The sequence below is a fragment of the Pleurodeles waltl genome, chromosome 4_2 (assembly GCF_031143425.1).
Source record: "Pleurodeles waltl isolate 20211129_DDA chromosome 4_2, aPleWal1.hap1.20221129, whole genome shotgun sequence".
NCBI lineage: Eukaryota > Metazoa > Chordata > Amphibia > Caudata > Salamandridae > Pleurodeles > Pleurodeles waltl.
This window is the reverse complement of record NC_090443.1, coordinates 319,668,302-319,691,776: the sequence shown is the minus strand read 5'-3', so window position 1 is coordinate 319,691,776 and position 23,475 is coordinate 319,668,302. Positions and strand designations below refer to the sequence as shown.

General features: G+C 45.9%; 1 protein-coding gene across 1 annotated transcript in view; it reads left to right on the top strand.

Moving 5' to 3' along the window:
• CACNA1I (calcium voltage-gated channel subunit alpha1 I) overlaps nucleotides 1–23,475 on the top strand; it is an 842,691-nt gene that overhangs the window by 603,003 nt on the left and 216,213 nt on the right. The window contains exons 13-14 of the mRNA XM_069231287.1: nucleotides 327–444; nucleotides 1,843–1,998. Coding sequence (XP_069087388.1) covers nucleotides 327–444; nucleotides 1,843–1,998 — 274 coding nt within the window. The remainder of the gene's footprint in view (nucleotides 1–326; nucleotides 445–1,842; nucleotides 1,999–23,475) is intronic.

Below are 23,475 nucleotides of genomic sequence, written 5' to 3'. Positions count from 1 at the left end.
AGTTGTTCCAGGATGTGAAAAGCTATTGCTGTACCCAGTACCTTGAGCCAATCCTACAGGCGATAGGATCCTATCATAGTGTTAGCTCCATTACCCTAGACAGTCTTAGAGGTGACACCGTGTTCCTTCATATTAACACTATGAATCACATAGTCACAGAAATATAGGCTGTAGAGGTGAAGGTTTCTGTGTCCTTGTCCCACCCCCAGAGCACAGGGAACAATAGAAGAAAAAGGCTTTGTATCCCTCCTCCACCAGCCTCCGCTATGGTTGCATTAAAAGTGTCCTTGCCTCTTACTACTGTCTTTTCTTTGCACTCCTTGCAGCATCCTGGGCATGCACATCTTCGGATGCAAGTTCAGCCTGAAGACCGACTCGGGTGATACCATCCCTGACCGCAAGAACTTTGATTCTCTCCTCTGGGCCATTGTCACTGTGTTTCAGGTATGTCCAAGAGGGACAAGTTGGGCACAGCGTAGGGTGTCTGACTTTGTGGAACATGCCTGGGAAGGCTTCAGCAAGGCACACACTGGGGTCAGTAACTATATCTGCATAAAACATGTGTGGGAGGGACAGATGGGGTACATACCACAGGATGTATCATTTTGCCCTTATGACAGATAACAGGAAGGGTCAGTCCAGACACACGCTGTGGTAGACCACTGCAGGGAACAGGCCAAGCACACACTAGAGAGTTTAATTATATCTGTCTGGAGGATGTAATGGAGCAACCATCTGGGCACGCATACTAGGGCGATGCTCTCCATGCCGTTTATTTAATTTCTTAACATAAATGGGGAAGCTTGAAAACCTTTGGATAGTATTAAAGTCTGGTAGCTGTGTGTGGTTGCTCTAAATAGAGTAGCTGTGTCTGTCTGCTGTTTGTGTTTGCTCCATGTGGTTGTTTTGCATAGTAGCTTTGTGTGTGAATGTGTGTGATTGCCTGGAGTGGTAGTACAATGCAGTAACTTTGTGTTAAGGCTCTGTGTGTAGCTCACTGTTTGGTTCTGAGCCGTAGATCTGTGTGTTAGTTCTGTGTGGTAGCAATATTATATAGCTCTGTGTGGTTCTCTGTGTTGCAGTTCTGTGTTATGGCTCTGTGTTTTAGCTCTGTTTTATAAGAAATGCCATGTAGGCATTTGTGGTCGTTGTATGTAGCAACCTTTGTCTGTTCTCTCTATATTATAACAGATGGTGATGTTGGCTCTCGGTGTTAGCTCTGGGTGGTGGCTCTGTGTGTTGGATTTGTGTGTTAACTTTGTGTGTTAGTTTTGTTTGGTAACTCAGTGCAGCAGATCAATCAGTTCATTAGTGCAGTAAGTGTGAGAGATAATTTTGGTATATCAGTCTGATATCTCAGTGTGGTATTTCATTATTGTAGCTTAGTACTAGAGCACAGTGTGGAGGCTTGTTGAGGGCGCCTAGATAGATAGCTCAGTGTAATAGCTCTGTGTGTTAACTTAACATGCTACATTAGCCTGATATTGTGGTGTGGTAACTTACCATCAAAGCTTCAGTGTAATACCTCATTATGGTACCCAAGCCAGGTAGCTGAGTAAGATACTGTAACATGTTAGCTTTGGAACATTGCTCATTGTGGTAGCTTGGCATGCAAGCTTTTTGTAGAAGCACACTGTTTTAGCTGTCTGGTAACTCCGTGTAGTAGATTAATGGAGTAGTTCAGCATTGTCGCTCTGATACATGAGCTTCCTCCGGGTACACCACAGTTTTTTTCTGTGAGAGAACATTAGTGGAAGACAGAACTGGGAGAAGACTAGGCCTGAAATGGTTTTACATATTTCAATATCATGTCAGCTATCCTTTTCCTTTCTTCTACCACAGATCCTGACTCAAGAAGACTGGAACGTTGTACTGTACAACGGCATGGCCAGCACCTCCCCTTGGGCTGCCCTATACTTTGTTGCTCTTATGACCTTTGGCAACTATGTACTATTCAACCTGCTGGTGGCCATCTTGGTTGAGGGATTCCAAGCGGAGGTGAGGAACTGTCTCTCTGAATTTGAGGTTAGGCAACCATGCACAAAGCAAGTGGGGTTCATTAGAGATACAGATTCATTTCATTTCTAATCACCATTTATAGGAATAAAAGTGTAATGTTGGCCCGAACATTAACTTTAATAAAGGTCTAATTGCAGCATGAATATCACCTTTGACAAAATATTTTCTTCCACTTTTTTATGACTGTTACAATTATTTTTCAGTTGCATCCTCACATTTATGACGTTGGTAAATGGTTTTAATGCCTTTTTAGAATAGAATTGTGAATATTAAAGGTTGTTCTTTGGTTTCAGCTACACTTTAATGATGTGTCAGACTTTGGGCCTCATTACAAGTCTGGCGGTCTTAAGACTGCCAGACTCGCGGTGGCGTTTGGACTGCCGCTCTCCTGCTCAGTCGGAGTCGTGGTCAGCCACAGTGGCGCTGAGTTCAGCACTGCAGCTCTGATCATGAGTTCTCTCGCTGCCAGCCTTTTCATAGCGGAGTCCCCGCCATGGAAAGGCTGGAAGAAAGGCAGTGCAGGGGACAAAGGGGGGCCCCTGCACTGCCCATGCCCGTAGCATGGGCAATGCAGGGGCCCGCTACAAGCACCCTCGGAATGCGCACTGTCTGCACTGCAGACAGGTCACATTCTGAGGGTGCTGGTGTGCCATGGCGAGCCAAGGCCAATGCTGTGCCACTATTTCCACCAGTCTGACTGGCAGAAATGTAGTAATACGATGTTCCGCCAGTCAGCCTGGTGGAAACATTGTTATGCGATTGGGGGGAGGTCACTGGTTTGAGGCATGCCTGCCCCCTGCAGCTTTGGCGGTCGGCTCGTCTGACCTCCAAAGTTATAATGAGGCCCTTTGTGTTGGTATGAAAGAAATTATTTAATTTCATTGCAGTGTAAATCTAGTCACTTGTTGTATAACACTTTCTGGGCCGTTTTTGTTTGTTTTCAGCATTGGTTTCAAAATGTTGAGAATTGAATGATTTACTTAGGGGGTTATTCTAACTTTGGAGGAGGTGTTAATCCGTCCCAAAAGTGACGGAAAAGTGACGGATTTACCACCAGCCGTATTACGAGTCCATTATATCCTATGGAACTCGTAATACGGCTGGTGGTATATCCGTCACTTTTCCGTCACTTTTGGGACGGATTAACACCTCCTCCAAAGTTAGAATAACCCCCTTAGTGTATAATGTAGCTGTACATGTTTTTCTTTAATTTTAACATCATCATTAATGAAAATGTTATTTAAGTGTTCATTTTAGTGAATATTTTATTTCTGTGTTAGCATTATTTTATTGAAGATTTTACTTCGGTTTTAGTACAAGTCAAGACCAGCGGCGGCTCCTCCACTATGGCGGAGGAGCATCACCCCCACATGCCAGCAGCAGCAGCTGGAAATTGAAAAATAAAGACGATAACACTCAATGTTCATTATCGTTTTTATTTTTCAAGGGGCGGGCCACAGGGATGACGAGCACTGAGGGGAGTGGTGTGCACTCCCCGCAGTGCCTCTGTTAGTTTGGCCGGCCGTCTCAGGATGGCCAAACAGACATGTGCACTGAGCTCTTTCCAACCGCGCACTGTGTTGCCAGGTTGGAGACAGCAGGCCCAGGCTCCTAGTCTGCCTGGGAGCGCCAAGCCAGGATGCTCCAGCCAATCCTAACGCTACTCTCATGCTGACAGAAGCATGAGAGAAGCATTAGGATTTGCCGCAGGGTAGGCTGTGAGCCCTCTGCCTGCTGTGAGTGCAGACTGAGGAGCGGCCCGGCTCGGTGGAGGCAGCGATTCAGGTACTTTTTAAAAAAATTATCTTTTTATTTGTAATGTTTTTTGTTCTCCCGCTGCTTTGCCCACACAGGAGCCGTCCCTGGTTAAGACTCCATTTACGTGCTAACTGTTTATTCCGATGTGCTTTCAATTAAGGTTTTCTTTAGAGTTTATACTTAGCATTTTAAATCTCACTTACATGAAAAATTATATATACATTTTTAACATCACTTTGAAGAAAATGTTATCCTTACCTCTAATAGAGCTGCAATTTAGATACAACTTCTGTACTGTTGGATGTACCATTAATTTGATTTAAGTTTTATTTCACTTGCAGTATAAATGTTAAAGGCGTTTTTAATTCTTTATTAACATTATGTATGATAACTGTGTTATTATAGTTCTTACTTTTATAAAAAAAACATTTTCTGGGCTTTATATGATTTTATTGAAATTAAAAAGTGCCGTATAGAAACCTTCAATCAACATTAGGTATTATGTATGGCATTTTAGATATTAATACCCCATGTACTATAAGAGAAAAGTCTGGAACAGAGAGGGCAATAGCAAGAGGGGAGACAAAAAGGAGGACAGACTAACTGACTGTTATAACAGTATTGAATTTATCAACTTCAACAGCATGTAAATTACCAAAAGTACCACATTTGCTCTCTTGGAAAATGTTTGTGAAACTAAACTTTGCTAATGCCACTTTTGTTGCCTGCAATGGTGGCAGTATACCTGTTAGAAAGTGGTGTACTGTTGGAAACACACACACTCACACACACACGTATATTACAAAGTGGCATACACCAACACATTCCCTAGTGTCAGTCGCCACTGTGTAGTTTTAGTTAGGGCGTTGTTTCCATAGAAAGGCTGATTTTTATTTTATTAATAACGTTTGTGCTGTTTGACAAATCTACAGAAAACATTTCTCAAAAAGTTTATTCACTTCCGTTCCTTTCTGGGAACGTTTGGGGTGATCAGTCAAGTGAGAGCAAAGAAAAAGGGGCATGTCCCTCAAAATGCTGATTTCCCATGTTAGTTCCTATAGGAAATTTCTGTTGCAGATACAAAAAGCCAGCTGAACAGAATTACGCCAATTTGGTAAAAAGTTGGAACTTTATTGAGAAAGTGTGCGTTATGCGATTTGGTGTAAATCTGTTCAGCTTTTTTTGAGAAATTTTCATTTAAATAGTTGCTCAGGGTTGTCATGAAGGGGTTAAAAAGTAGGTGTATCTGAACCGCTGTTGTGCAGTAATGCTGTCATTGGCCACCATAAAGGAAACTAGTGAATTCTCATTCGCTGTCCACAAGATGAGCAGTATGTTATGACAGCTATTACTGGACTCAGGGACATGTTCCCTGTGTCTTCAAAAGGAATGGAAAAATCCTATAAGGGGGCAGGGTGAGCACACCCTGACCTTCCATGGGCATGTGGGGGTGGGGTCCCAAAAGCACCTCCCTTAATTGGCTGTTAACAACGTGGTGTGACAGTCATTACAGGACCCGGGGTCACGGTCCTCATTTAAATGAACTGCAGTGAATACCAGGTTTTGAGGGTCACAAAAATGAGCACAAAAAAGGGTGATAATAGTTTTTTGTCGCAATATTAGTAATTTGTTGGTGGTGTTCTACTCATTTTTGTAATTCAAGAGAGGTCTCAGTTGATTATACCATGTGAAAAATACTGACCCCTACAGGGATTTGATGAACAATGTTGAATTAGAAATCGGTTTTCACTCACAAGTTTCTCATAGATTTTATGAAAGTTGCTCCAGAAGTTAAAATAAGAGCACATTTTCTATAAGTTCTCATTGTTTTCATCAAAGTAAAAACATACTTCTAACAGAAGCAGCAGCCTTTCCCAGCTTTCTACTGCAGCTTCACACTGTGTTCTAATGAACAACTAGCTCTCCAACATTCTGTATTTATGACAAACATGTGGTGCACCTGAAGCCATCTTGATGGAATCAAAACTGTAAAACGTAATGCAATTAAGAAATAACAAAACAATGGAGTTTTTTTTGTTACATAAATTATAGTTTGTGCGATAAAGAGCTAAAATGAAGGCAAATATTTTTTCGGAGTTCTCAAAAATCTTTCTCATCCATGTCAGTAAAACATTCTAACATAGACTGAAACATGTACTTTCCACACCAACAGTGATCTTTTAGTTAACTGCCCGGTGTAATACTGCAGCATCCGTTAGAGAAATTATGGTTAGTGCTCTACAACACCAAAATGAGGGCACATGTTCTATGCATTCGCAAATATCTCCCTCATCCGTTTTACTGAAACATTTTGAAAAAGCAGAAAGAAATATGTACTTCCAACACCAACAGCAGTCTACTGGTTAACTCCCTAGTAATCAACTGAAGCGGCACCGCAGAGGTCTAAGGAACAACTAGAGCATTAAGATTTTTTATTAAAGCCAAAAACAAGGCACTCCTGAATGCTAATATGTTGGAATAAGAACTGCTGAATTTAACACCCTAAGAGAACGTTGATGGAAATCAGCAATGAGATGTTAATGTAGGCATGAAAGCAGAGGGTTAAAATGTAAGAGGGGTATGGGTTTTTAGTTATTTGAGGCACCATATAGTTTTAAAGGGACAGGGGGTGTGGCTTGCCGGCTAAGATGGCAGGCGCTCCATGGCGACACCCCAATTATCCGTAAATTATACAGACTTGGGGGGGCGATCGGCACCTGCACCAGCGCCCATCCGAATGTAGGACCTCCCTGGAGCTAGGGGAGCTGTCGTGTGCATTGAGGTAGCACCTGGAACGCCGTCGGAACGGCCGGCCTGTGTGAGGGGATGAAAGGTGCGGCCTGCCCCAAAGGCGGTACGTGGCCCGGACTGGTGGCGATTGGACCTGCGCAGTGGTGCCTCCAGACCTGAGGGAGGCAGCAGAGACGGCGGAAGCGGGGAGTGCACCCGACGCTACAGTGACTGCCGAGTCCGAGCTGGGTGACGAGGTACAGGGGTCGCCTGGTTGAAAGTGAGCGACTGCCTCGCTCGGCCGCTCAGAATCTGCCGGGCGTTGCTGCGGCCCTGCGGTGGCTGGGCGTGCGGGCCTGCAATAGTTGGGCTCCCGCGGTGCTGACACTGAGCCCAAAAGACTGTGGCGGATCGAGGGGCAGTGCGTGTTGGGGGCCCTGGGCCCTGTAAGTGGTGAAGATCTGCTGCAGCTTGGTTTGCCACTCCCCGGCGGCGGAGGAGGGGAGCGACTGAGACGGTGCCTGTCGCTGGACCCAGAGTTGCACGCTGGAGCGCGGGGGCCAACAGGTGGAAGGCGCTGCCCTGTTCGGCTGCAAATCTTTGTTTGCCCATCCAAAACTGTCAGACATTATTGCAGCTTGCCCCCGGAGGAAACTGATTAGTGAGTTCCCAGTACATCTGGACAGCACGAGGAGGGAGGCTGCTGCGGACGCCATGATCAGAGGCCCTATCTCTGGATAGCAATAAACTGGATGCGGTGCTGGAAGCTGTGGAGCGCATAGGCACCTCTTTAGCTCAGACCTCATTAGAGGGCAAAATTGATGAAGTGGTTAGTGATCTCACCCTCCTGCACACAGACCACCGCAAACTAGCAGATAAAACCTGCACACTAGAAGGCCAGCTCCAGTACTTAACACCTAAGACGGACCGGCTAGAGACTTCACTGCATATCGCGCTGGACTGGATAGGGATCCTGGAGCACCGTTCAGAAGATACAGAAGGCCGCACCAGACGGAACAACATCAGAGTCATAGGCCTACCGGAAGGCGAGGAGGGCCTAGATGCGGTTGCCTTCGCTGACTCATGGCTTTGGGAGCTGATGCCAGGGGGCTCATTGACGTCCTTCTTTTCAGTGAAACAAGCCCACAGGGTGTTCCTACTAGGGCCCGCCTTCCAGGCGCTGGACCGCGCCCTTTCCTTCTCTGGCTCTTACATTATGCAGACAGAGATGTTATACTGCGAGCAGTAAGAACACTCCCCGCAATCCAAGTGCACAACAATCTGGTTATGATATATCCGGACGACACCATTGCCGTACAAAGAGAGTATGCATCCTTTTTGCTAGTAAAGCGCAAACAACGCGCCCTCAATCTGTCGTATTCCCTTCTCTTCCCGGCCAAGCTGCGCATAGTAGCTGATGATAAAATGCATTTCTTCAGCACACCAGAGACAACTTGGGACTGGCTGGAGTCTTCAGAACTGGTTAGTCAACGAGACCCTGACATAGCCAAGCCAGCGGCCCGGTACCTACAACACCGTAAACGGAGACATAGGAAAAGGCAGGTGGCTGTCTTGGAAGAGGTGTGACACGCTCCTGACCTGGAACAAATTATACAAGAATGTTGATGTGCACTACAAACCGCAGCAGCCATCAGTATCCTTCCAGCTGCCTCAGATGAAGAAGCGGACCTCACTAACTCTAACGGAGATGAGGGCTCCTTGCTCGAGACGTCCTCTGAATTTGGGTCATCCCACCGTCCAGCGATGACACCTCAGACAGCAGACAAACTACTCTGACTCTACCCAGTTGGCATGCAATTCACTGTTAAGCGGTAAAGTTAAATGTTAAATGTACTACTCGAATAGTCGTGCACTGATGCACCACATATCTCAATCGTGCTTGTGACCGCGCGTGTGGTCTGGTGCTGCTGACCCTGCTGTTATGGATGGCGGGCCGCAGGCCTCTGGGCATCACGCTACCATATGTCCCCTACAATACATGCTACATTCTGCCGCAGTTGACTCCCCTTGCTTATGCTGGTCTAAGGGTTGCTCCCCGGCTCTTACCGCATATCACCCACCTCACGTACCCCACTCTCCCACTAGAGGGGTCCTTTTCCTTGTATTTGTTATGCTAAATAGGCATATTGCTTAGTTGTCCCTCTGCTCTAATGGCATTCACTTACGCTACTATTGGGCCTGTTACTGGTCCTAAGTTGTTTTTGTTTTTCTTTGTATGGAACCTGCATTCGCCCTGCCCACTGCCCCATTGGGGCCCAGCTGCTAGTCCGGTGGTACTCCTGTCTCTGGGATGGGGGCTCTGGAACACTGTCTTTCTGCTGATCCACCATGAACGCTTTCAATCTCCGCACATGGAATGTGCGAGGCATACATACGCCAGCACACAGATATTCTATATATTCATATCTTAAAAGGCATTTAATTTATATAGCGTTCCTGCAGGAGACCCACCTCGCGCAATCTGAGGTGGCTAGATTGCAACGGCACTGGCGTGGACAGCTTTATGCGACAGGTTTCTCCTCTTATGCCAGGGAGACACTTATTTGGATTAAACCAGGCACCCCCTTTGTAGCTGAAGATCATATTGTGGATGCGCAGGGTTTATATGTACTGGTGCGCGGACGACTTGCTGGCCGTGCAGTGATGCTGGAGTCTATATATGCACAGATCAAGCCTCTTTCCTAGACTTGTTATTCAATCTCCTTTCTCACTGGAGTGATCTCCCCTGGTTATTAGGGGGTGACTTTAATTACGTCCTAGACTCTTCTCTAGACCACTCCTTCCTGACGTTACCCACTGCACCTACAGTTACAGCTGTGCATGTGCTACGCAGCTGGCTCCAACCCTGACAATTAGTGGATGTGTGGCATCAGTATCATCCTACCACTAGCGTCTACTCATTCTTTTCTGCCCCACACCAACTACATGTCTGTCTTGACAGGATAATATGTACCACTAACTCATATCCTGCAATACAGTGGTCCGACTATTTGGGCCGTGCTCACTCAGATCACAATCCACAGCTTCTACAACTGGGATGGGATGCATCTCACCCCAGTATCCCCACTTGGTGACTCCACCCGGAGTTCTTAGAGGATGCAGCTTTTAGAGCATCGCTGGACAAGGCAATTCTTGAATACTTTGCACATAATATAGGCACGGCATCCTCCGGAGTATTGGAATGGGAAGCATTTAAGGTCTTCATCAGAGGTCGTATGGGCACACAGTGGAACTTGCAGAAGTCTATTGAGAGCGACTTGCCCAAAGTGGAGAGGTTCCTGATGAGATATGAGCGTGGAAATTCCCACCCCGCATCAGACTTGCAACAGCTAGCAAATGCCAAAGCAGAACGCATTTCCTTACTAGAGAGATTGCGCTGTTTAAACTATGCAGCTCACTCGGCTCGCACACAAGCAATGGCTGACCGCTCGGGCAAATTGCTGGCTTGGCTTATTCGCCAAGACCGAGGTCCTTTTATGGAGCTCCGTTCGGCAATGGGGAACATCCACCACACTCCTCAGGAGATTCACTCTGAATTTACTAAGCATTATCAGTCGCTTTACCGTTCCACTGTGACAACAGATCTAGAGGAAAGAGCTGACTTTTTCTCATTACTTACCTTACCCCGATTGACGGATGACCAGCGAGAAGAGCAGGAGGCGCCCCTAACATTGGCTGAAGTGTATGATAGTATACGAGCCTTATCAGCAGGCAAAACTCCAGGCCCCGACGGTCTTCCGTCTGACTTTTACAAGCTCTTCTCTGCAACACTTGCGCCTTGTCTTCTCTGTCTTTAAGAGCAAGCACTGCAGGAGGCATCCCTACCAGTTTCGCAGCATGAGGCGCTACTGGTGTCGCTCCCAAAGCCGGGGCAAGGACCCATCTGAGCTGGGCTCGTACAGGCCGCTAGTGATGCTCAAATCTGACTACAGAATCCTGGCCAAGGTTCTGGCAATGCGTTTGGCACCTCTGGTCCCGCAACTAGTGCACTCTGACCAGAACAGCTTTGTGCCAGCACGGGACACTTCACACAATATCAGGCGCCTATTCAGAGTCATGAAATACTCAACGTGGGATTGGCCTCATGCAGGATGTCTAGTGTTTGACCTGGAGAAGGCCTTTGATTCCTTGGAATGGTTTTATCTGTTGAAGTCACTGCACCGATTTGGTATCGGCCCATAGTTCCTACGCATGGTCCGGCTGCTGTATACCCTGCCTCAGTCCAGGGTTAAAGTTGGCACAATCATATCCGATCCGATAGAAGTGGGCAGAGGTACTAGACAGGGCTGCCCCTCTCTCCATTACAGTTTTCTCTGGCAATGGAGCCTCTGGCTGTGGAGTTCCGCGGGCCAGAGGGGCATCCCATTGGGTGACGGCCTACTCACCATATCTCTATATGCAGATGATCTTCTTTTGTATTTCAGAGACATTGGTAACGTCCCTCCCGATATTGCAGTCATCCTGCACCTTTTCGCCACAATCATGCCTCTTCCCTTTTGATCCAGGACTGCCAGATCCGGGACTGCGAATTTCTGTAACTGATGTCCCCTGGCAACCCAAGACGTTCCGCTATCTCGGCATACAGGTATTTCACAAGGAGAGGGACCTTCACAATGGCAATCTTCGCAGAGCAGTGTCATCCATCCGATCTTCTGGCAAACAGTGCCGCTTTCGGTAGCTGGCAGGATCGCCCTCCTGAAAATGGTGGTGCTTCCTTGCCTCCTATACTGCTTCTCCAATTTGCCATACTATGTTTCAGCCGGCTTCTTCCATGAATTGGAACCTAAAATGCGGGAATTTATCTGGAACAAAAGTTGTCTGCAAAGTGGCGTTAAAAAACTCTTCTTATCCCTGACCCAAGGTGGTCTCTCGTTGCCGAATATGGAGCATTATTACTTGGCCTCTCAGCTTCAGTGGGTGGCGCGTTGGCTGGCAGGCCTTCAGCTTGCCGACACTGAAACCAATTCCCCACCCTGGACACTGACTCGGATTCTGCACCTCTTCCACCCCCTTACAATGTTGCAGTCTCCTGCAGAACTATTACTGAATGTGGCTCACCGTTGTTACCGTAGGGCTCTGCGCCTCACAGTGTAGTGAATCCTAGTTTGTTTTAATGGGATAACGGGAGTTAGCTTAGCTTTTGCTTGCAGACTCGTGCTCCCGTCACCTAGTGACTTTTAACCTACTTAGCTTGCTCTGTTTTAGACCATTTATTTAATTAAATATTTTAAGATGACTGCCGTGTTTATAGTTAGTCCCTTTTGTTTAGAGTTATGTTATCAGTGTCACCTCGCTAAGGCAAACTATAGGGGCTCACATTAGAAATTACCGCCCCAAGGATGCAGCGTTATCTATTGTTTTGGAACAACCTACGTCTGGGGTCCAAGTAGATCTGAATAAATACATCACACTTAAGACAGATAATCAGAGGGATTCGGACCAGATACCGTCGCTGCTATCGATGCTGCACGTCGCCTTGACGCTGACCCGAACTTCGTGTTCTGCCGAAGTCTGAGCTCAAGACCTCATTCAAGGTAACCAGGGTTGGGGGCTCCTTCCAGGGCCATGTCATTGGCAGATTAGGTTTAACATGCCCAGCTCTCCTCTAGGTAGAAGGTTAGGCCTATTATGATAGGGTACACTGACATATGTTACGCTTCATGTCTTCCTATGCTAATACAAGATGGTGGGGGTCTTCCTAATCAAGACCCTCGTCTTTACAATTCTATTTCTTGTACTGTTAATTATCCTAATCATTGCAGCCAATATGATTTCCTACATTATGTTGAATAAAAACTACTGAAACATTACAACATCTTTGTTATTGCCTGTGTTTGGTTGAGATATAATATATCTGTGAGAAAGGGGTAATCTCCGTTTAACCACGACATTCACTAAGATGTCGTATTTCTGAGTTCATGCATAAAGGCTGCCACAAATCACCTTTGACTGTTTGGGTTATTGGTGAGGTACTGCTAGTGAGCCGGAAGGGTTGGGACTACAGTTGCGACTTGTTGTAGGACAAGCATAGTCACCTACAAACATAAGTACTGTCATCCCTAAACCAGCAGTCTTGCCCAGGGCAAGAGTCCAGACTATGACATGGTGCCACCAACAATGGTGTTTAGGCACTAATTTACGGATACCCCGATTATCGCTGTCTCACAGACGACAGGTACCCATATGTACCATTATACATGGACGTCCGTAGTCTTTGGGAAAATCCTCGTCAGCTGAACAGGGAACACCTAATTAAGCAGTAGGTTGTTCGAGCTCGAACTCTTAAAAAAGACTTAATACTCCCCACTTGGTGTTCCATCTCTTTACCCATTTTTTTTTTCAATATGGCTAACGCCATAGACATTCCTGAAAACGCTAGACAGGCATTAACTTTACATCTAGTAGCGCATGGCTTAAGAGACGACGGCGGGGACGTCACTTTCATAGTAGAAGCTAATGAAGCTTAACAAACTGAAACGTTCAATGCCTGGGTCACCTTTCCTGAGGAAGATGCCAGGTCAGCTACCTTTCACACATATAAAATAGCTGATGTACCTCAACAGTACCAAGCACACCAGTATCACGAAATACCGCTCACCTATCAAGAGCATCAGAACTGGTTTGAAGGCGCTCTCTCACATGTTATACAGCAAGTGAGATTAAGTCCTTTGAGTAATGACGGACCAACATGGCATATGTTTGCCACATACACAACGCACCCAGAAATACAGAACATGGCAGTAGCAGATCTGTAAAACTTATATAATGAGATTGTAACATTATACAGAAAGCTCGTTCAGTTCGTAATGCGGACTTTGAACACAACGCCAGCACGTCCAGCACCACCAGCACCTGCTGGATATGAATTGGCTACTGGGATTAATCCACAAACAGTACATACTATAATTTGTAAGTTACCCACGGGTAGGGAGAAAATACCTTATTGGATAGCCCAGAAAACTAATCAGCTGGAAGCTGTGTTTCTCCATACGGGACCACAGGAGAAACATAGAATTCTAACAATGTGCTTGCCCTTCGGGATGGTTCCCTCGGTGGATGACTGTGCCACATGGGGTACAGTCTTCGCTGCAAAATATACTACCACACATGGTACCCCGACACTTGCCAATTTACCAGAAGTGTTAAAACAAATTCAGAATGAGCATGGGGCAGCCCGTGCCCTAGATTTGGGGATGGAATGAATGCGTAATTGTGATGCAGTATCCTCGATAATACTTAGTAATATTAAAGGGGAAGCGGTAGCACTGGCTATACGCCAGCCTCTCCGAGAAACTCCACATTTGGAACAAGAGAGACAGCTACCAAAAATTATTTCCGATACCTATACTAGTATAGGACAGGATGGTTTGGGAGCCAAGCCGAAGAAGTTGGAAGTACACGGTACCACCCCTAAGGAAGGTACTAAACAGACACAAGAAAGTTCGAAAAAGCGCTGGGAGAAGCCAAAACAATTTAAAGAAAGACAGTTGGGTGAACTTAAAGCCCTTATTTTAGCGCTAGAAAAACTGAGACAGGAAGACTGACTTTGATAGTCTGTGATTCATATTATTGCGTTCAGTCTTACAATGATTATCTTAATCATTGGAAACTGAACGGGTTCAGAGATTCTAAAGGGAACACCAAAAAGCACAAAACGTTGTGGGGAGGGTGGCTGATCTTAAGGAGAAGCTACTGTGTGTCCATGTAGTACATACATTGGGCCACCAACGTGTAGGAGTACACGTTATCGGTAATACTTTGGCTGATGAAGCAGCCAAATCTGCAGTGGCTACGGCTTCTGTGGCTGCAGTGACTCGTTCCCATACGAGATTGGATAATGAAATTCGGACTGCTGTGAAAGCTTCGGCTGAGGACAAGTCTCTCCCGAAAGGGTACCCTACAAACTATTCCTACCATATCAGTGCACAGAATGTGGCCTACGCAACAATTAGAGGTTAGGTCTAGTGAAAGTAGCGCATGAGGGTGTTGCTTCTGCTCATGCTGGTATTTCGGCCACAATAACACTCTTACAGAAACGCTCCTGGTGGCCTGGTCTATGCAGACGGACAAAACAATACGTTCTTTATTGTGACATTTGCCAGCAAACTAAGGCTCCAACATCAAACGCCCACCACAGACATCCCTTGTAGTGTACCTGGACCATTGCAGTCCACTTCTACCTGATGGTGCATACAAATATATTTTAGTCGCTGTGGATTCTTGCTCTAGATTTCTGTGGGTATGGCCGCAGCGGTCAGCTGACGCTCGGACTGTTATAAAAGACTTGCTGATCTTTATCAGTACATATGCGGTTGCAGCATTCCATTTGGACCAGGGTCCTGCATTTGCCTTCAAGGCATTCAGGGACACCATGGGGATGATGGGTGTTGAACTCCATTACTCCTCACCATACCATCCTGAGGGAAATCAGGTTGTGGAGAGGTGGAACCGTGAACTAAAGCTGTCCTTAACAACAAGGGTACTAGGTTCTGGCCGCAGCTGGCTTCATCACCTATATGGGGTCCAGTGAGCACTGAATAATCTGCCAAAATGGTCCTTGGGGGGACGAACTCCCTATGAGGTTCTCTTTGGGATATCTATGTATGTCCCAGATCTTGATGGTTTTGGTATGGTGGCAGCAGAAACACCTTTTGACATAAATGAACGTCTCACTGTCTTACAGGAGCTTCAACAATTTCGAGATGAAAAATCATCTACCAGTGCTGCCACCTTAGGAATAAGGGATATTCCAACAACTTCCACTGGCTGGATTCCTAAAGTTGGGGATCTAGTACGTAAAAAGATAGCTGTGAAGAAGGAATTCGGTCCATATTACAGAGCACCAGTCTCAGTCTTGGGAATACAAGGTACCAGAACAGTAATCTTGCCGCCATTGCCAGGTTCCTGAGGAAACAGATTTGTTTCAATTGACAAAGTCAAATTACACCATGTGGCCGATCCTGCACAGTAGACCCAGATGTCCCTTGGGTGGTTCCCAATCCCCTCTCACTACCCAACAGGACATTCCTCTTCAGAATAGAGTGACCAATAATACTATGGACTATGTTACAATGGCCAACAATGTTATGATTACCTCCTCGACCATGGGGAGGGCTGAGAATGAGCTCCTGCTGGTTCCAGTCACCAATTCCACAACTTCTAGTCAAGAGTTGGCCGTTTTATACACCAATACAACATAGACTGATGGCACAATTTACCACGAGCCCCCACTAGAAGTAAACATCTCTACGAATACTGAACTTGCTCCTGTTTTTGCAGAGACTGGCTCTGGCTACTTTGTCGACATTGATGACTTTTCTTCAGACTCATCGACTCGCACGATTGAAAATGATTCAAAGACACGCAAGCTCTATCAATGGCTTAAAAAGAACTACTTGATATATCCATGGAACTATTTTTGGTTCTGCTTGACATTCATTACTTTATTTTTTTGGATCGGATTTGTGACTGTTTTTTTCTTGCTTATAAATGGTCATTACATCCCTGAACGCGCAATTATAACACCAATAGATAAAGTTTTGACTCCACACCATTCCTCACACAAGGTCCACAGAGACTTGTTCCCGGTGAACATTTCAGCAGTACCCATTTCTGATGGGATTGTGTGGGACAAAGTTCCTTTTGAAATATATGGGCCTACTGAGGTCATTCATATTCCATATGTATTCAAAATATCAATGACAGATGTAATTACACCCGGTGTTGTTTCTGATGATTGGGATGTCCAGACAGTTGATAATATGTTAACTGAAATGAAGGACTATTCGATATTTGAAAGTGAAGATGTATATGTAATTACAATGAATTATGGGGAAATGTTCTGCTACAATAATTGGGGACATTACTACCAGCACCGTGCAACTAGACATAGACCTGTTCTTAATGACACACAAAGGGAACATTGTTCAACACCACCAGTTCCCTAAAGTTTATTTAGACAAATTCACTTTTTTTACTGGGCATGATACAAGGAACTCTGAGTCATATGTTTTTAAACTGCCTGGTTTAAAAATTAGGAAAATTTTCCTAACTGATACAAAACTGATATATTCAGATGCCTTTGTTTCCCGTCTTACCATTGAAGGTTACAATCACTGGAAGAACAATATTGATTTAAAAAGTGTATTGGGGACACAGGATTGGCAAATACGGGGTAGGGAGGCCTTGTTTAGGGCATGCCTGATTCCTGAACAAATGACTTTTTTGAATGGCACTGTTCAACAGATGTCCTGCCTCGGGTTAGCAAAAGTAAAAGAAATAAACATGCCCAGTATCCCCACACCGGCTAAATTTAATTGCTGGCAATTCTTTTTGAATGACACCGAAGAAGAGCTAGATGCAAAGGTTCGGGCTGGTACCTATAATTCTTAACTTTCCAGTCCCGGCGGGTGGTTAGTTTGGCCAATAGACACCAAAGGATGTCAGGCTTGTTTTTTAGATTCCTCCGGGGGTTTTAAGATTAGCCGGCCAGATCCTCGCTTCATCTCGGGTCAACACACGGGGATAGTGTGGGGAAACTGTGTCAACGATGGGTACAGTCTAACACGTTAGCCGCAGTTAAAGAACACCTGAACACACTTTCTGAAAGTATAGACTTGCAGGACTTCCTGTTGGGTCCTAGGAAACAGCGCTCTTAAAGATTTGTATATGTGATGTATAATGAGATATGGAAACTTTCTCAGATAGGTTCCGCTGCTCGCTTAAGGCAGATAGATAAGGAAAATTTAGAAAGAACTTTGGCAGTTGTCGATAACGGCATGAACACCCTGTCCAACAGAATTTATTTGCTCACGAATGTGATGTCATCTACGATTGATATTATTCAGTCAGACATGTCCCGTTTATACCATGGACAAAGTCAGCTGCGCTCTATCACGCAGATTGGTTGGACGTTACAAACATTGAAAAAGGACCGTGTTCCATGGAGGTACATTAACGGCAGTGAACTGTTTGCTGCTTTTAATCTCTCTGAGAAACAACAGACAAAAAAGGGAAGCAATTTTTACCATGCTTCATGTAGAGAAGTTGGAAAAGTTGCCTTTTACGATAGCTGAGAGTCCTTCGACTGTCTGGCTTATACATGGCATTATTAATCTGCCCATATCCACCTTTCGTTTTTCGCAGTGCTTGAAAAATCTTGCCGTGGGCAGGTATGAGCGTTTGGGTGATAGCTATATTAAGGAAGAGTGGGAGTTGCCTTTTGATTATAAATGCTTAATCGGCGAAACAGAAGTCTTTCTTAGCGGAAGCACCTGTGAGACTACTGTTAGTCATTCTGTGATCTGCAAGCAGGTGTCCCTTCACGGCCACTGCAATGCGGGGGTCGCGAACTTGGCCTGTTTTCTTAAGGGTACTCCCGTCTATTTGATTCGACCAGCATTTCATGTATTTACCAATGGCAGATACGTGGTGCTGAGAGATCAAAGCTGTTGCAGTATGCAACTGGGCATTGCCGACACAATTTCGGTCTCGAAGGTCGTTACGTGTTGTGGACATGTTTTATTTCCCCCCACACAAGAGATAAAAGTATCAGAAATGTGGCCTCACATTGATACCATTAATGTAAATTATGACAAGCTGAGTAAACTAAAGGCGCTACTGTTTCAGAAACAGGTCGCGTTGACATCCACTAGAGAGATGCATGCGCTCCAGATTGTGAGATCATCAGCTGAGATACAATCCCTATTAAATACCAACTTCCCCAAGCACTTTGGCGAGCTGGTATCCAAAATATTCAATGCTTCGAGTACTACTGGGATCTCGATTTGTATCTATCTTCCAGGCTATCTTCGGAGTCATCCCATCGTCCATCCATTCACTCTTTTCAAGTGACTTTGGGGGCTTCCCTATAATCTTGGCAATATTTGGCGGAATACTGCTGCTGTTTTTTCTGCTTCGCAGTGGTTGTCTTTTTACAGCTACACGGAGCGATGGAGCAACTGCCACCAGCGCACCTGTGCCGTGAACTCATGGTTCAGGTCTTCAATGTTTCCTTGCTGGAGGAACTAGAGTGGAAATGGTCATTGTCATTTCGACCACTCCATTGGTGCACGCAGCCGGAAAGTTGCTGCGTTTGGTGCTTCTTCGAACATTTGCTAACTGTGTGCCTTGCCGTCCTGCCAGTACCTCCTGTGGACCCAGAACTGCTGAGGTCCCCGATGAGGGTTCACACACGGTCTGCCCCTTGAGACCGAGGCTGATCCATGAGGCCACTTGTGAACACTCAGAGTTGGTTCTACCATCAATGGATAACGGCACTGACGCAGCTGGACCCGCACTTGAGACTATTGCGCACTTTTGTTCCGTGAATCCATCCGCCCAAGTGATCGATCCCACATCAGATGATTTGGCCTAATTTTTTTATGACTTTTTGCAAGGTGACTTTGGGGCTAGTCTTCAAGATCATGACTATAGTTCCACGCCACAATAATCTACTTTGGCCTGCTGTGCTTGTCATGGTTGTCTTTAAGTCTCTGTAGTATGTTTTAAATGTTTGATTTTTTTACCATGTTTTTAACGTTGGTTTTTATGCTTTTCTTTTAGTTCAGAGCAGCTTTTTTTTGCTTTTGGATTACCACACCTTCGGTGGTAGCCAGTACTAGCGTCATACTTGTTATGGTAATGGGGAGGGTGTAGTGAATCCTAGTTTGTTTTAATGGGATAACGGGAGTTAGCTTAGCTTTCGCTTGCAGACTCTGTCATGGTTGACTCGTTGCTTACCAAACTTGTCTGTAGGATGGTCTTGTCGCTTGTAGGTCCTGCCTTGGCCAAGATATGCGCGACCCTTTTTGGTAGCCACGGTGCTGCTGACAAGGAAACGTCAAGGCAGTCCGTGCCCTCCAAAAGGAGTCCCTGAGGAAAAAACCTGAAAGAAAAAAAAAAACTCAAGGCTGGAACTCCCTGGAACAACAAAGCACAGGCAAGGTAAGTAGTCAAAAAACAAAAATATAACTGGAAGCCAGAAAGAAGCAGAAAAAAGGGACTGGAAAAAAATGCAGCGTGATCACCACCAAAATGAAGTGTTGCAGCGCAAGGAGATCAAGTGTCTGAGGCCTTGTATACTCATAAACAGGAAGTGACATGCAGGAAGGGAAAAGACGCCATGTTAGCTTGGGACAGCTATCATAGAAGATGTAGATGAGGACACCATGTTAGATAGGGATCCTGATGCATGCAGGGAAGAACAATGTGTGCTGGGAAAAAGAAGCAAAAATATGGCTCCACCCAAAAAGAGAGATAGACCATAAATGAAGAACAAAAAACAGAAGAAAGAAGAATAGAATTAAACAGAGGAAACCAGGTATGTGCTAAAAGTGGGGAAAATGGGGCCAAACTAAATCTTATGCCATGCCGCCTCCCGAACTCGCCGAGGCCCGATGGGAAACCTAGGGCCTCATGCGAGTTAAAAAGGAAAGCGGCATGCCCGGCGCCCGAAAAGAGGAACTGCAGCAACTGCCGCGTTCTGAATTGGTGCCTCGGGGTGCGTCGCGGTAGACCGCGGTGCAACAGACTCGTGCCCCCGTCACCTAGTGACTTTGAACCTACTTAGCTTGCTCTGTCTTAGACCATTTATTTAATTAAATCTTTTAAGATGGCTGCCGTGTTTATAGTCATTTTCAGTGTAACCTCGCTAAGGCGTCAACTCATACAACAAAGACAAACAAACTATAGGGGCTCACATTAGAAATTACTGTCCCAAGCAGGCGGCGTTATCTATTGTTTTGGAACAACCTATGTCAGGGGTCCAAGTAGATCTGTATAAACACATCACACTTTAGACAGATAATCAGAGGAATTCCGACCAGATACCATCGCTGCTATCAATGCTGCACGTCGTCCTGACGCTGACCCGGACTTCGTTTCTTGGCGAAGTCTGAGCTCGAGACCTCATTCAAGGTAACCAGGGTTGGGGGCTCCTTCCAGGGCCACGTAATTGGCAGATTAGATTTAACATACCCAGCTGTCCTCTATGTAGGTTAGGCCTATTATGATAGGGTACACGGACATATAATACGCTTCATGTGTTCCTATGCTCATACAAGATGGTGGGGGTCTTCATAATCGTGACCCTCGTCTTTACAATTCTATCTCTTGTACTGTTCATTATCCTAATCATTGCAGCCAATATGATTTACCGCATTATGTTGAATAAAAACTATTAAAACATTAAAACATCTTTGTTGTTGCCTGTGTTTGGTTGAGATATAATATATCTGTGAGAAAGGGGTAATCTCCGTTTAGCCACGACATTCCCTGGGATGTCATATTTCTGAGTCCATGCATAAAGGCTGCCATAAATCACCTTTGACTGTTTGGGTTATTGGTGAGGTACTGATAGTGAGCCGGAAGGGTTGGGACTACAGTTGCGACTTGTTGTAGGACAGGCATAGTCACCTACAAACCTAAGTACTGTCATCCCTAAATCAGCAGTCTTGCCCAGGGCAAGAGTCCAAACTACGACAACAGGTGACACTATTCCCTATGCACCAGCTTTGGCCTTGCTGGGTATGCAGCGCGACGCACAGCTCACAACGGCCGCTGAACTAGGGCCTTGGCACGCAGCTGATCTGCACACTCTGGGTGATCTTTATAGCGAGGGTTGGCTAATTCCGTTCAGTGAGCTCTTGGCAGAGATGGGACTGCCACTGGGACAGCTTCTGCTATACAATTCATTGCTGATGGTGCAGTCGCACAGATGGGGAGATATGACATCTGAACCTCCCACACACTTACTAGTGCAATACATACAGGTTATGGGGCAAGGTAGACACCTGATATGGTGGTTCACTGATGCACTTAGAACACATACGCTAAATGCCCACACTGCTTTGCGTGCCAACTGGGAGGGTGATCTGGCAGAACCTTTCACTGAAGCTGCATGGTCAATGGCACAATCCAGCCATACTAATGTCCCCCGCAATTCCAGATTCCGCCTTATTCAATTTTATATTCTTCACAGAGCTTATCTCATGCCAGCCTGCATTAACAAATACTTTAATCGTGTGGACGCCGCTTGCCCTCGCTGCAATTTGATAGGGGCGGACTTCCTTCACATCCTCTGGTCTTGTTCTTCCTTAAACATTTACTGGCATGGAGTCACATCATCCCAATCAAAATACACATCACGTCCATTGCTGTTGGGTTGGGGCTTCTGTCTTCCGGGTCTCTTCCCGAGAACCAAAAAGCGAAAAGCATCCACAAGATTCCTGGACTTGGGACTTCTGACAGCCAAGCAACTCATCACTAAAAGGTGGAAAGCCACTGAGCCCTCATCAGTGCTAGCCTTGAAAATCTCCTTTCAGATATGGGCGGAGGCAGAGGGGGCTGCACTGTGACGCAAAGATGCTAAAGGCATGCTTAAATATCCCCTGTCTGCTAGCTGGGATGAGATGTTGACCCATTTGCATAGAGCGGAGCATGGCATAGACGCTGAATATGCAGTTCACATGATACTGAAATAATGCTGGCTTAGTCAATTTATCTGCGACAATTGCTACTTGGTCAATTAATGGCATATTTTCTCACATAGGCTCCTAGCGTTTCAGCTAAATTAGCCCATTTATCTATCGTGCCTTGGACATGGGTGGTGATATAGTAATGCAACCACAATGGGAGACCCCTGGGCAGTGGAGTTGGGGGACAATGGGAATGGGCTCTTAGTTTAGTTCTCTGTTTCTCTTGTTTTATATAATTATTTTCTTATTGTTGCTGAATCCACAAGTGTATTGATAATTTCCTGAACAGGAGACTTCGTTTATGCCAGAATTGTGCGGACACTGGGTTTTCTGGGAGTGGTTCACAGTATATATGTAGCTACCACCTGCACAATGCTGATTTCCAGTGCATTTTCATTTATCTGTCATTTTAATAAGGCTGTACAGATTGTCAACACCACTTTTCCTTTATTGAACCAAACGCATCTTGTTGATTCTCCCTCAAGGAGTTCAAATGTATAGATTATGTAGGTACAATGGGGCTCATTCTGAGCCCGGCGGGTGGCGGGCGCCGCCCGCCGGGCGGAAACCGCCGAAAGACCGCACCGCGGTCAATAGACCGCGGGGGTCATTTTGACTTTCCCGCTGGGCCGGCGGGCGATCGCCAGAAGATCGCCCGCCGGCCCAGCGGGAAAGCCCCTGCAACGAGGAAGCCGGCTCCAAATGGAGCCGGCGGAGTTGCAGGGGTGCGACGGGTGCAGTAGCACCCGTCGCGATTTTCACTGTCTGCATAGCAGACAGTGAAAATCTTTGTGGGGCCCTGTTAGGGGGCCCCTGCACTGCCCATGCCAGTGGCATGGGCAGTGCAGGGGCCCCCAGGGGCCCCACGACACCCGTTCCCGCCATCCTGTTCCTGGCGGGTTTTACCGCCAGGAACAGGATGGCGGGAAGGGGGTCGGAATCCCCATGGCGGCGCTGCAAGCAGCGCCGCCATGGAGGATTCTCTGGCCCAGGGGAAATCCGGCGGGAAACCGCCGGATCCCCTTTTCTGACCGCGGCTTTACCGCCGCGGTCAGAATGGGCACTGAAGCACCGCCAGCCTGTTGGTGGCGGTGCTTCCGTTGCCCGTGACCCTGGCGGTTTAGGACCGCCAGGGTCAGAATGAGGGCCTATATGTGTTTGAAGAATGTCATTGCCAAACGAACCTGTATGAAAAGAAGTGAAGCTATGTTGAATGAATAAAACCAATAAAAAGATTTTTTTAAAAAATTCATATAGTTTTAAAGGGACTAAAAATAGTTAAAGACGGAGACATCTGCTTAAGGACAGTATTCACTTTCCACATTTGGTTACTTATTCTACCCATCTTCTCAGTCCTTTAACAGTGCCTAATTTTAAATGAAGAACATTTAGGTGGCGAAATATGAATAAAAACAAAGACTGAAGAGACATTATAGTTAGGTGTGGCACCAAGACCTTAACTTATGTTTAA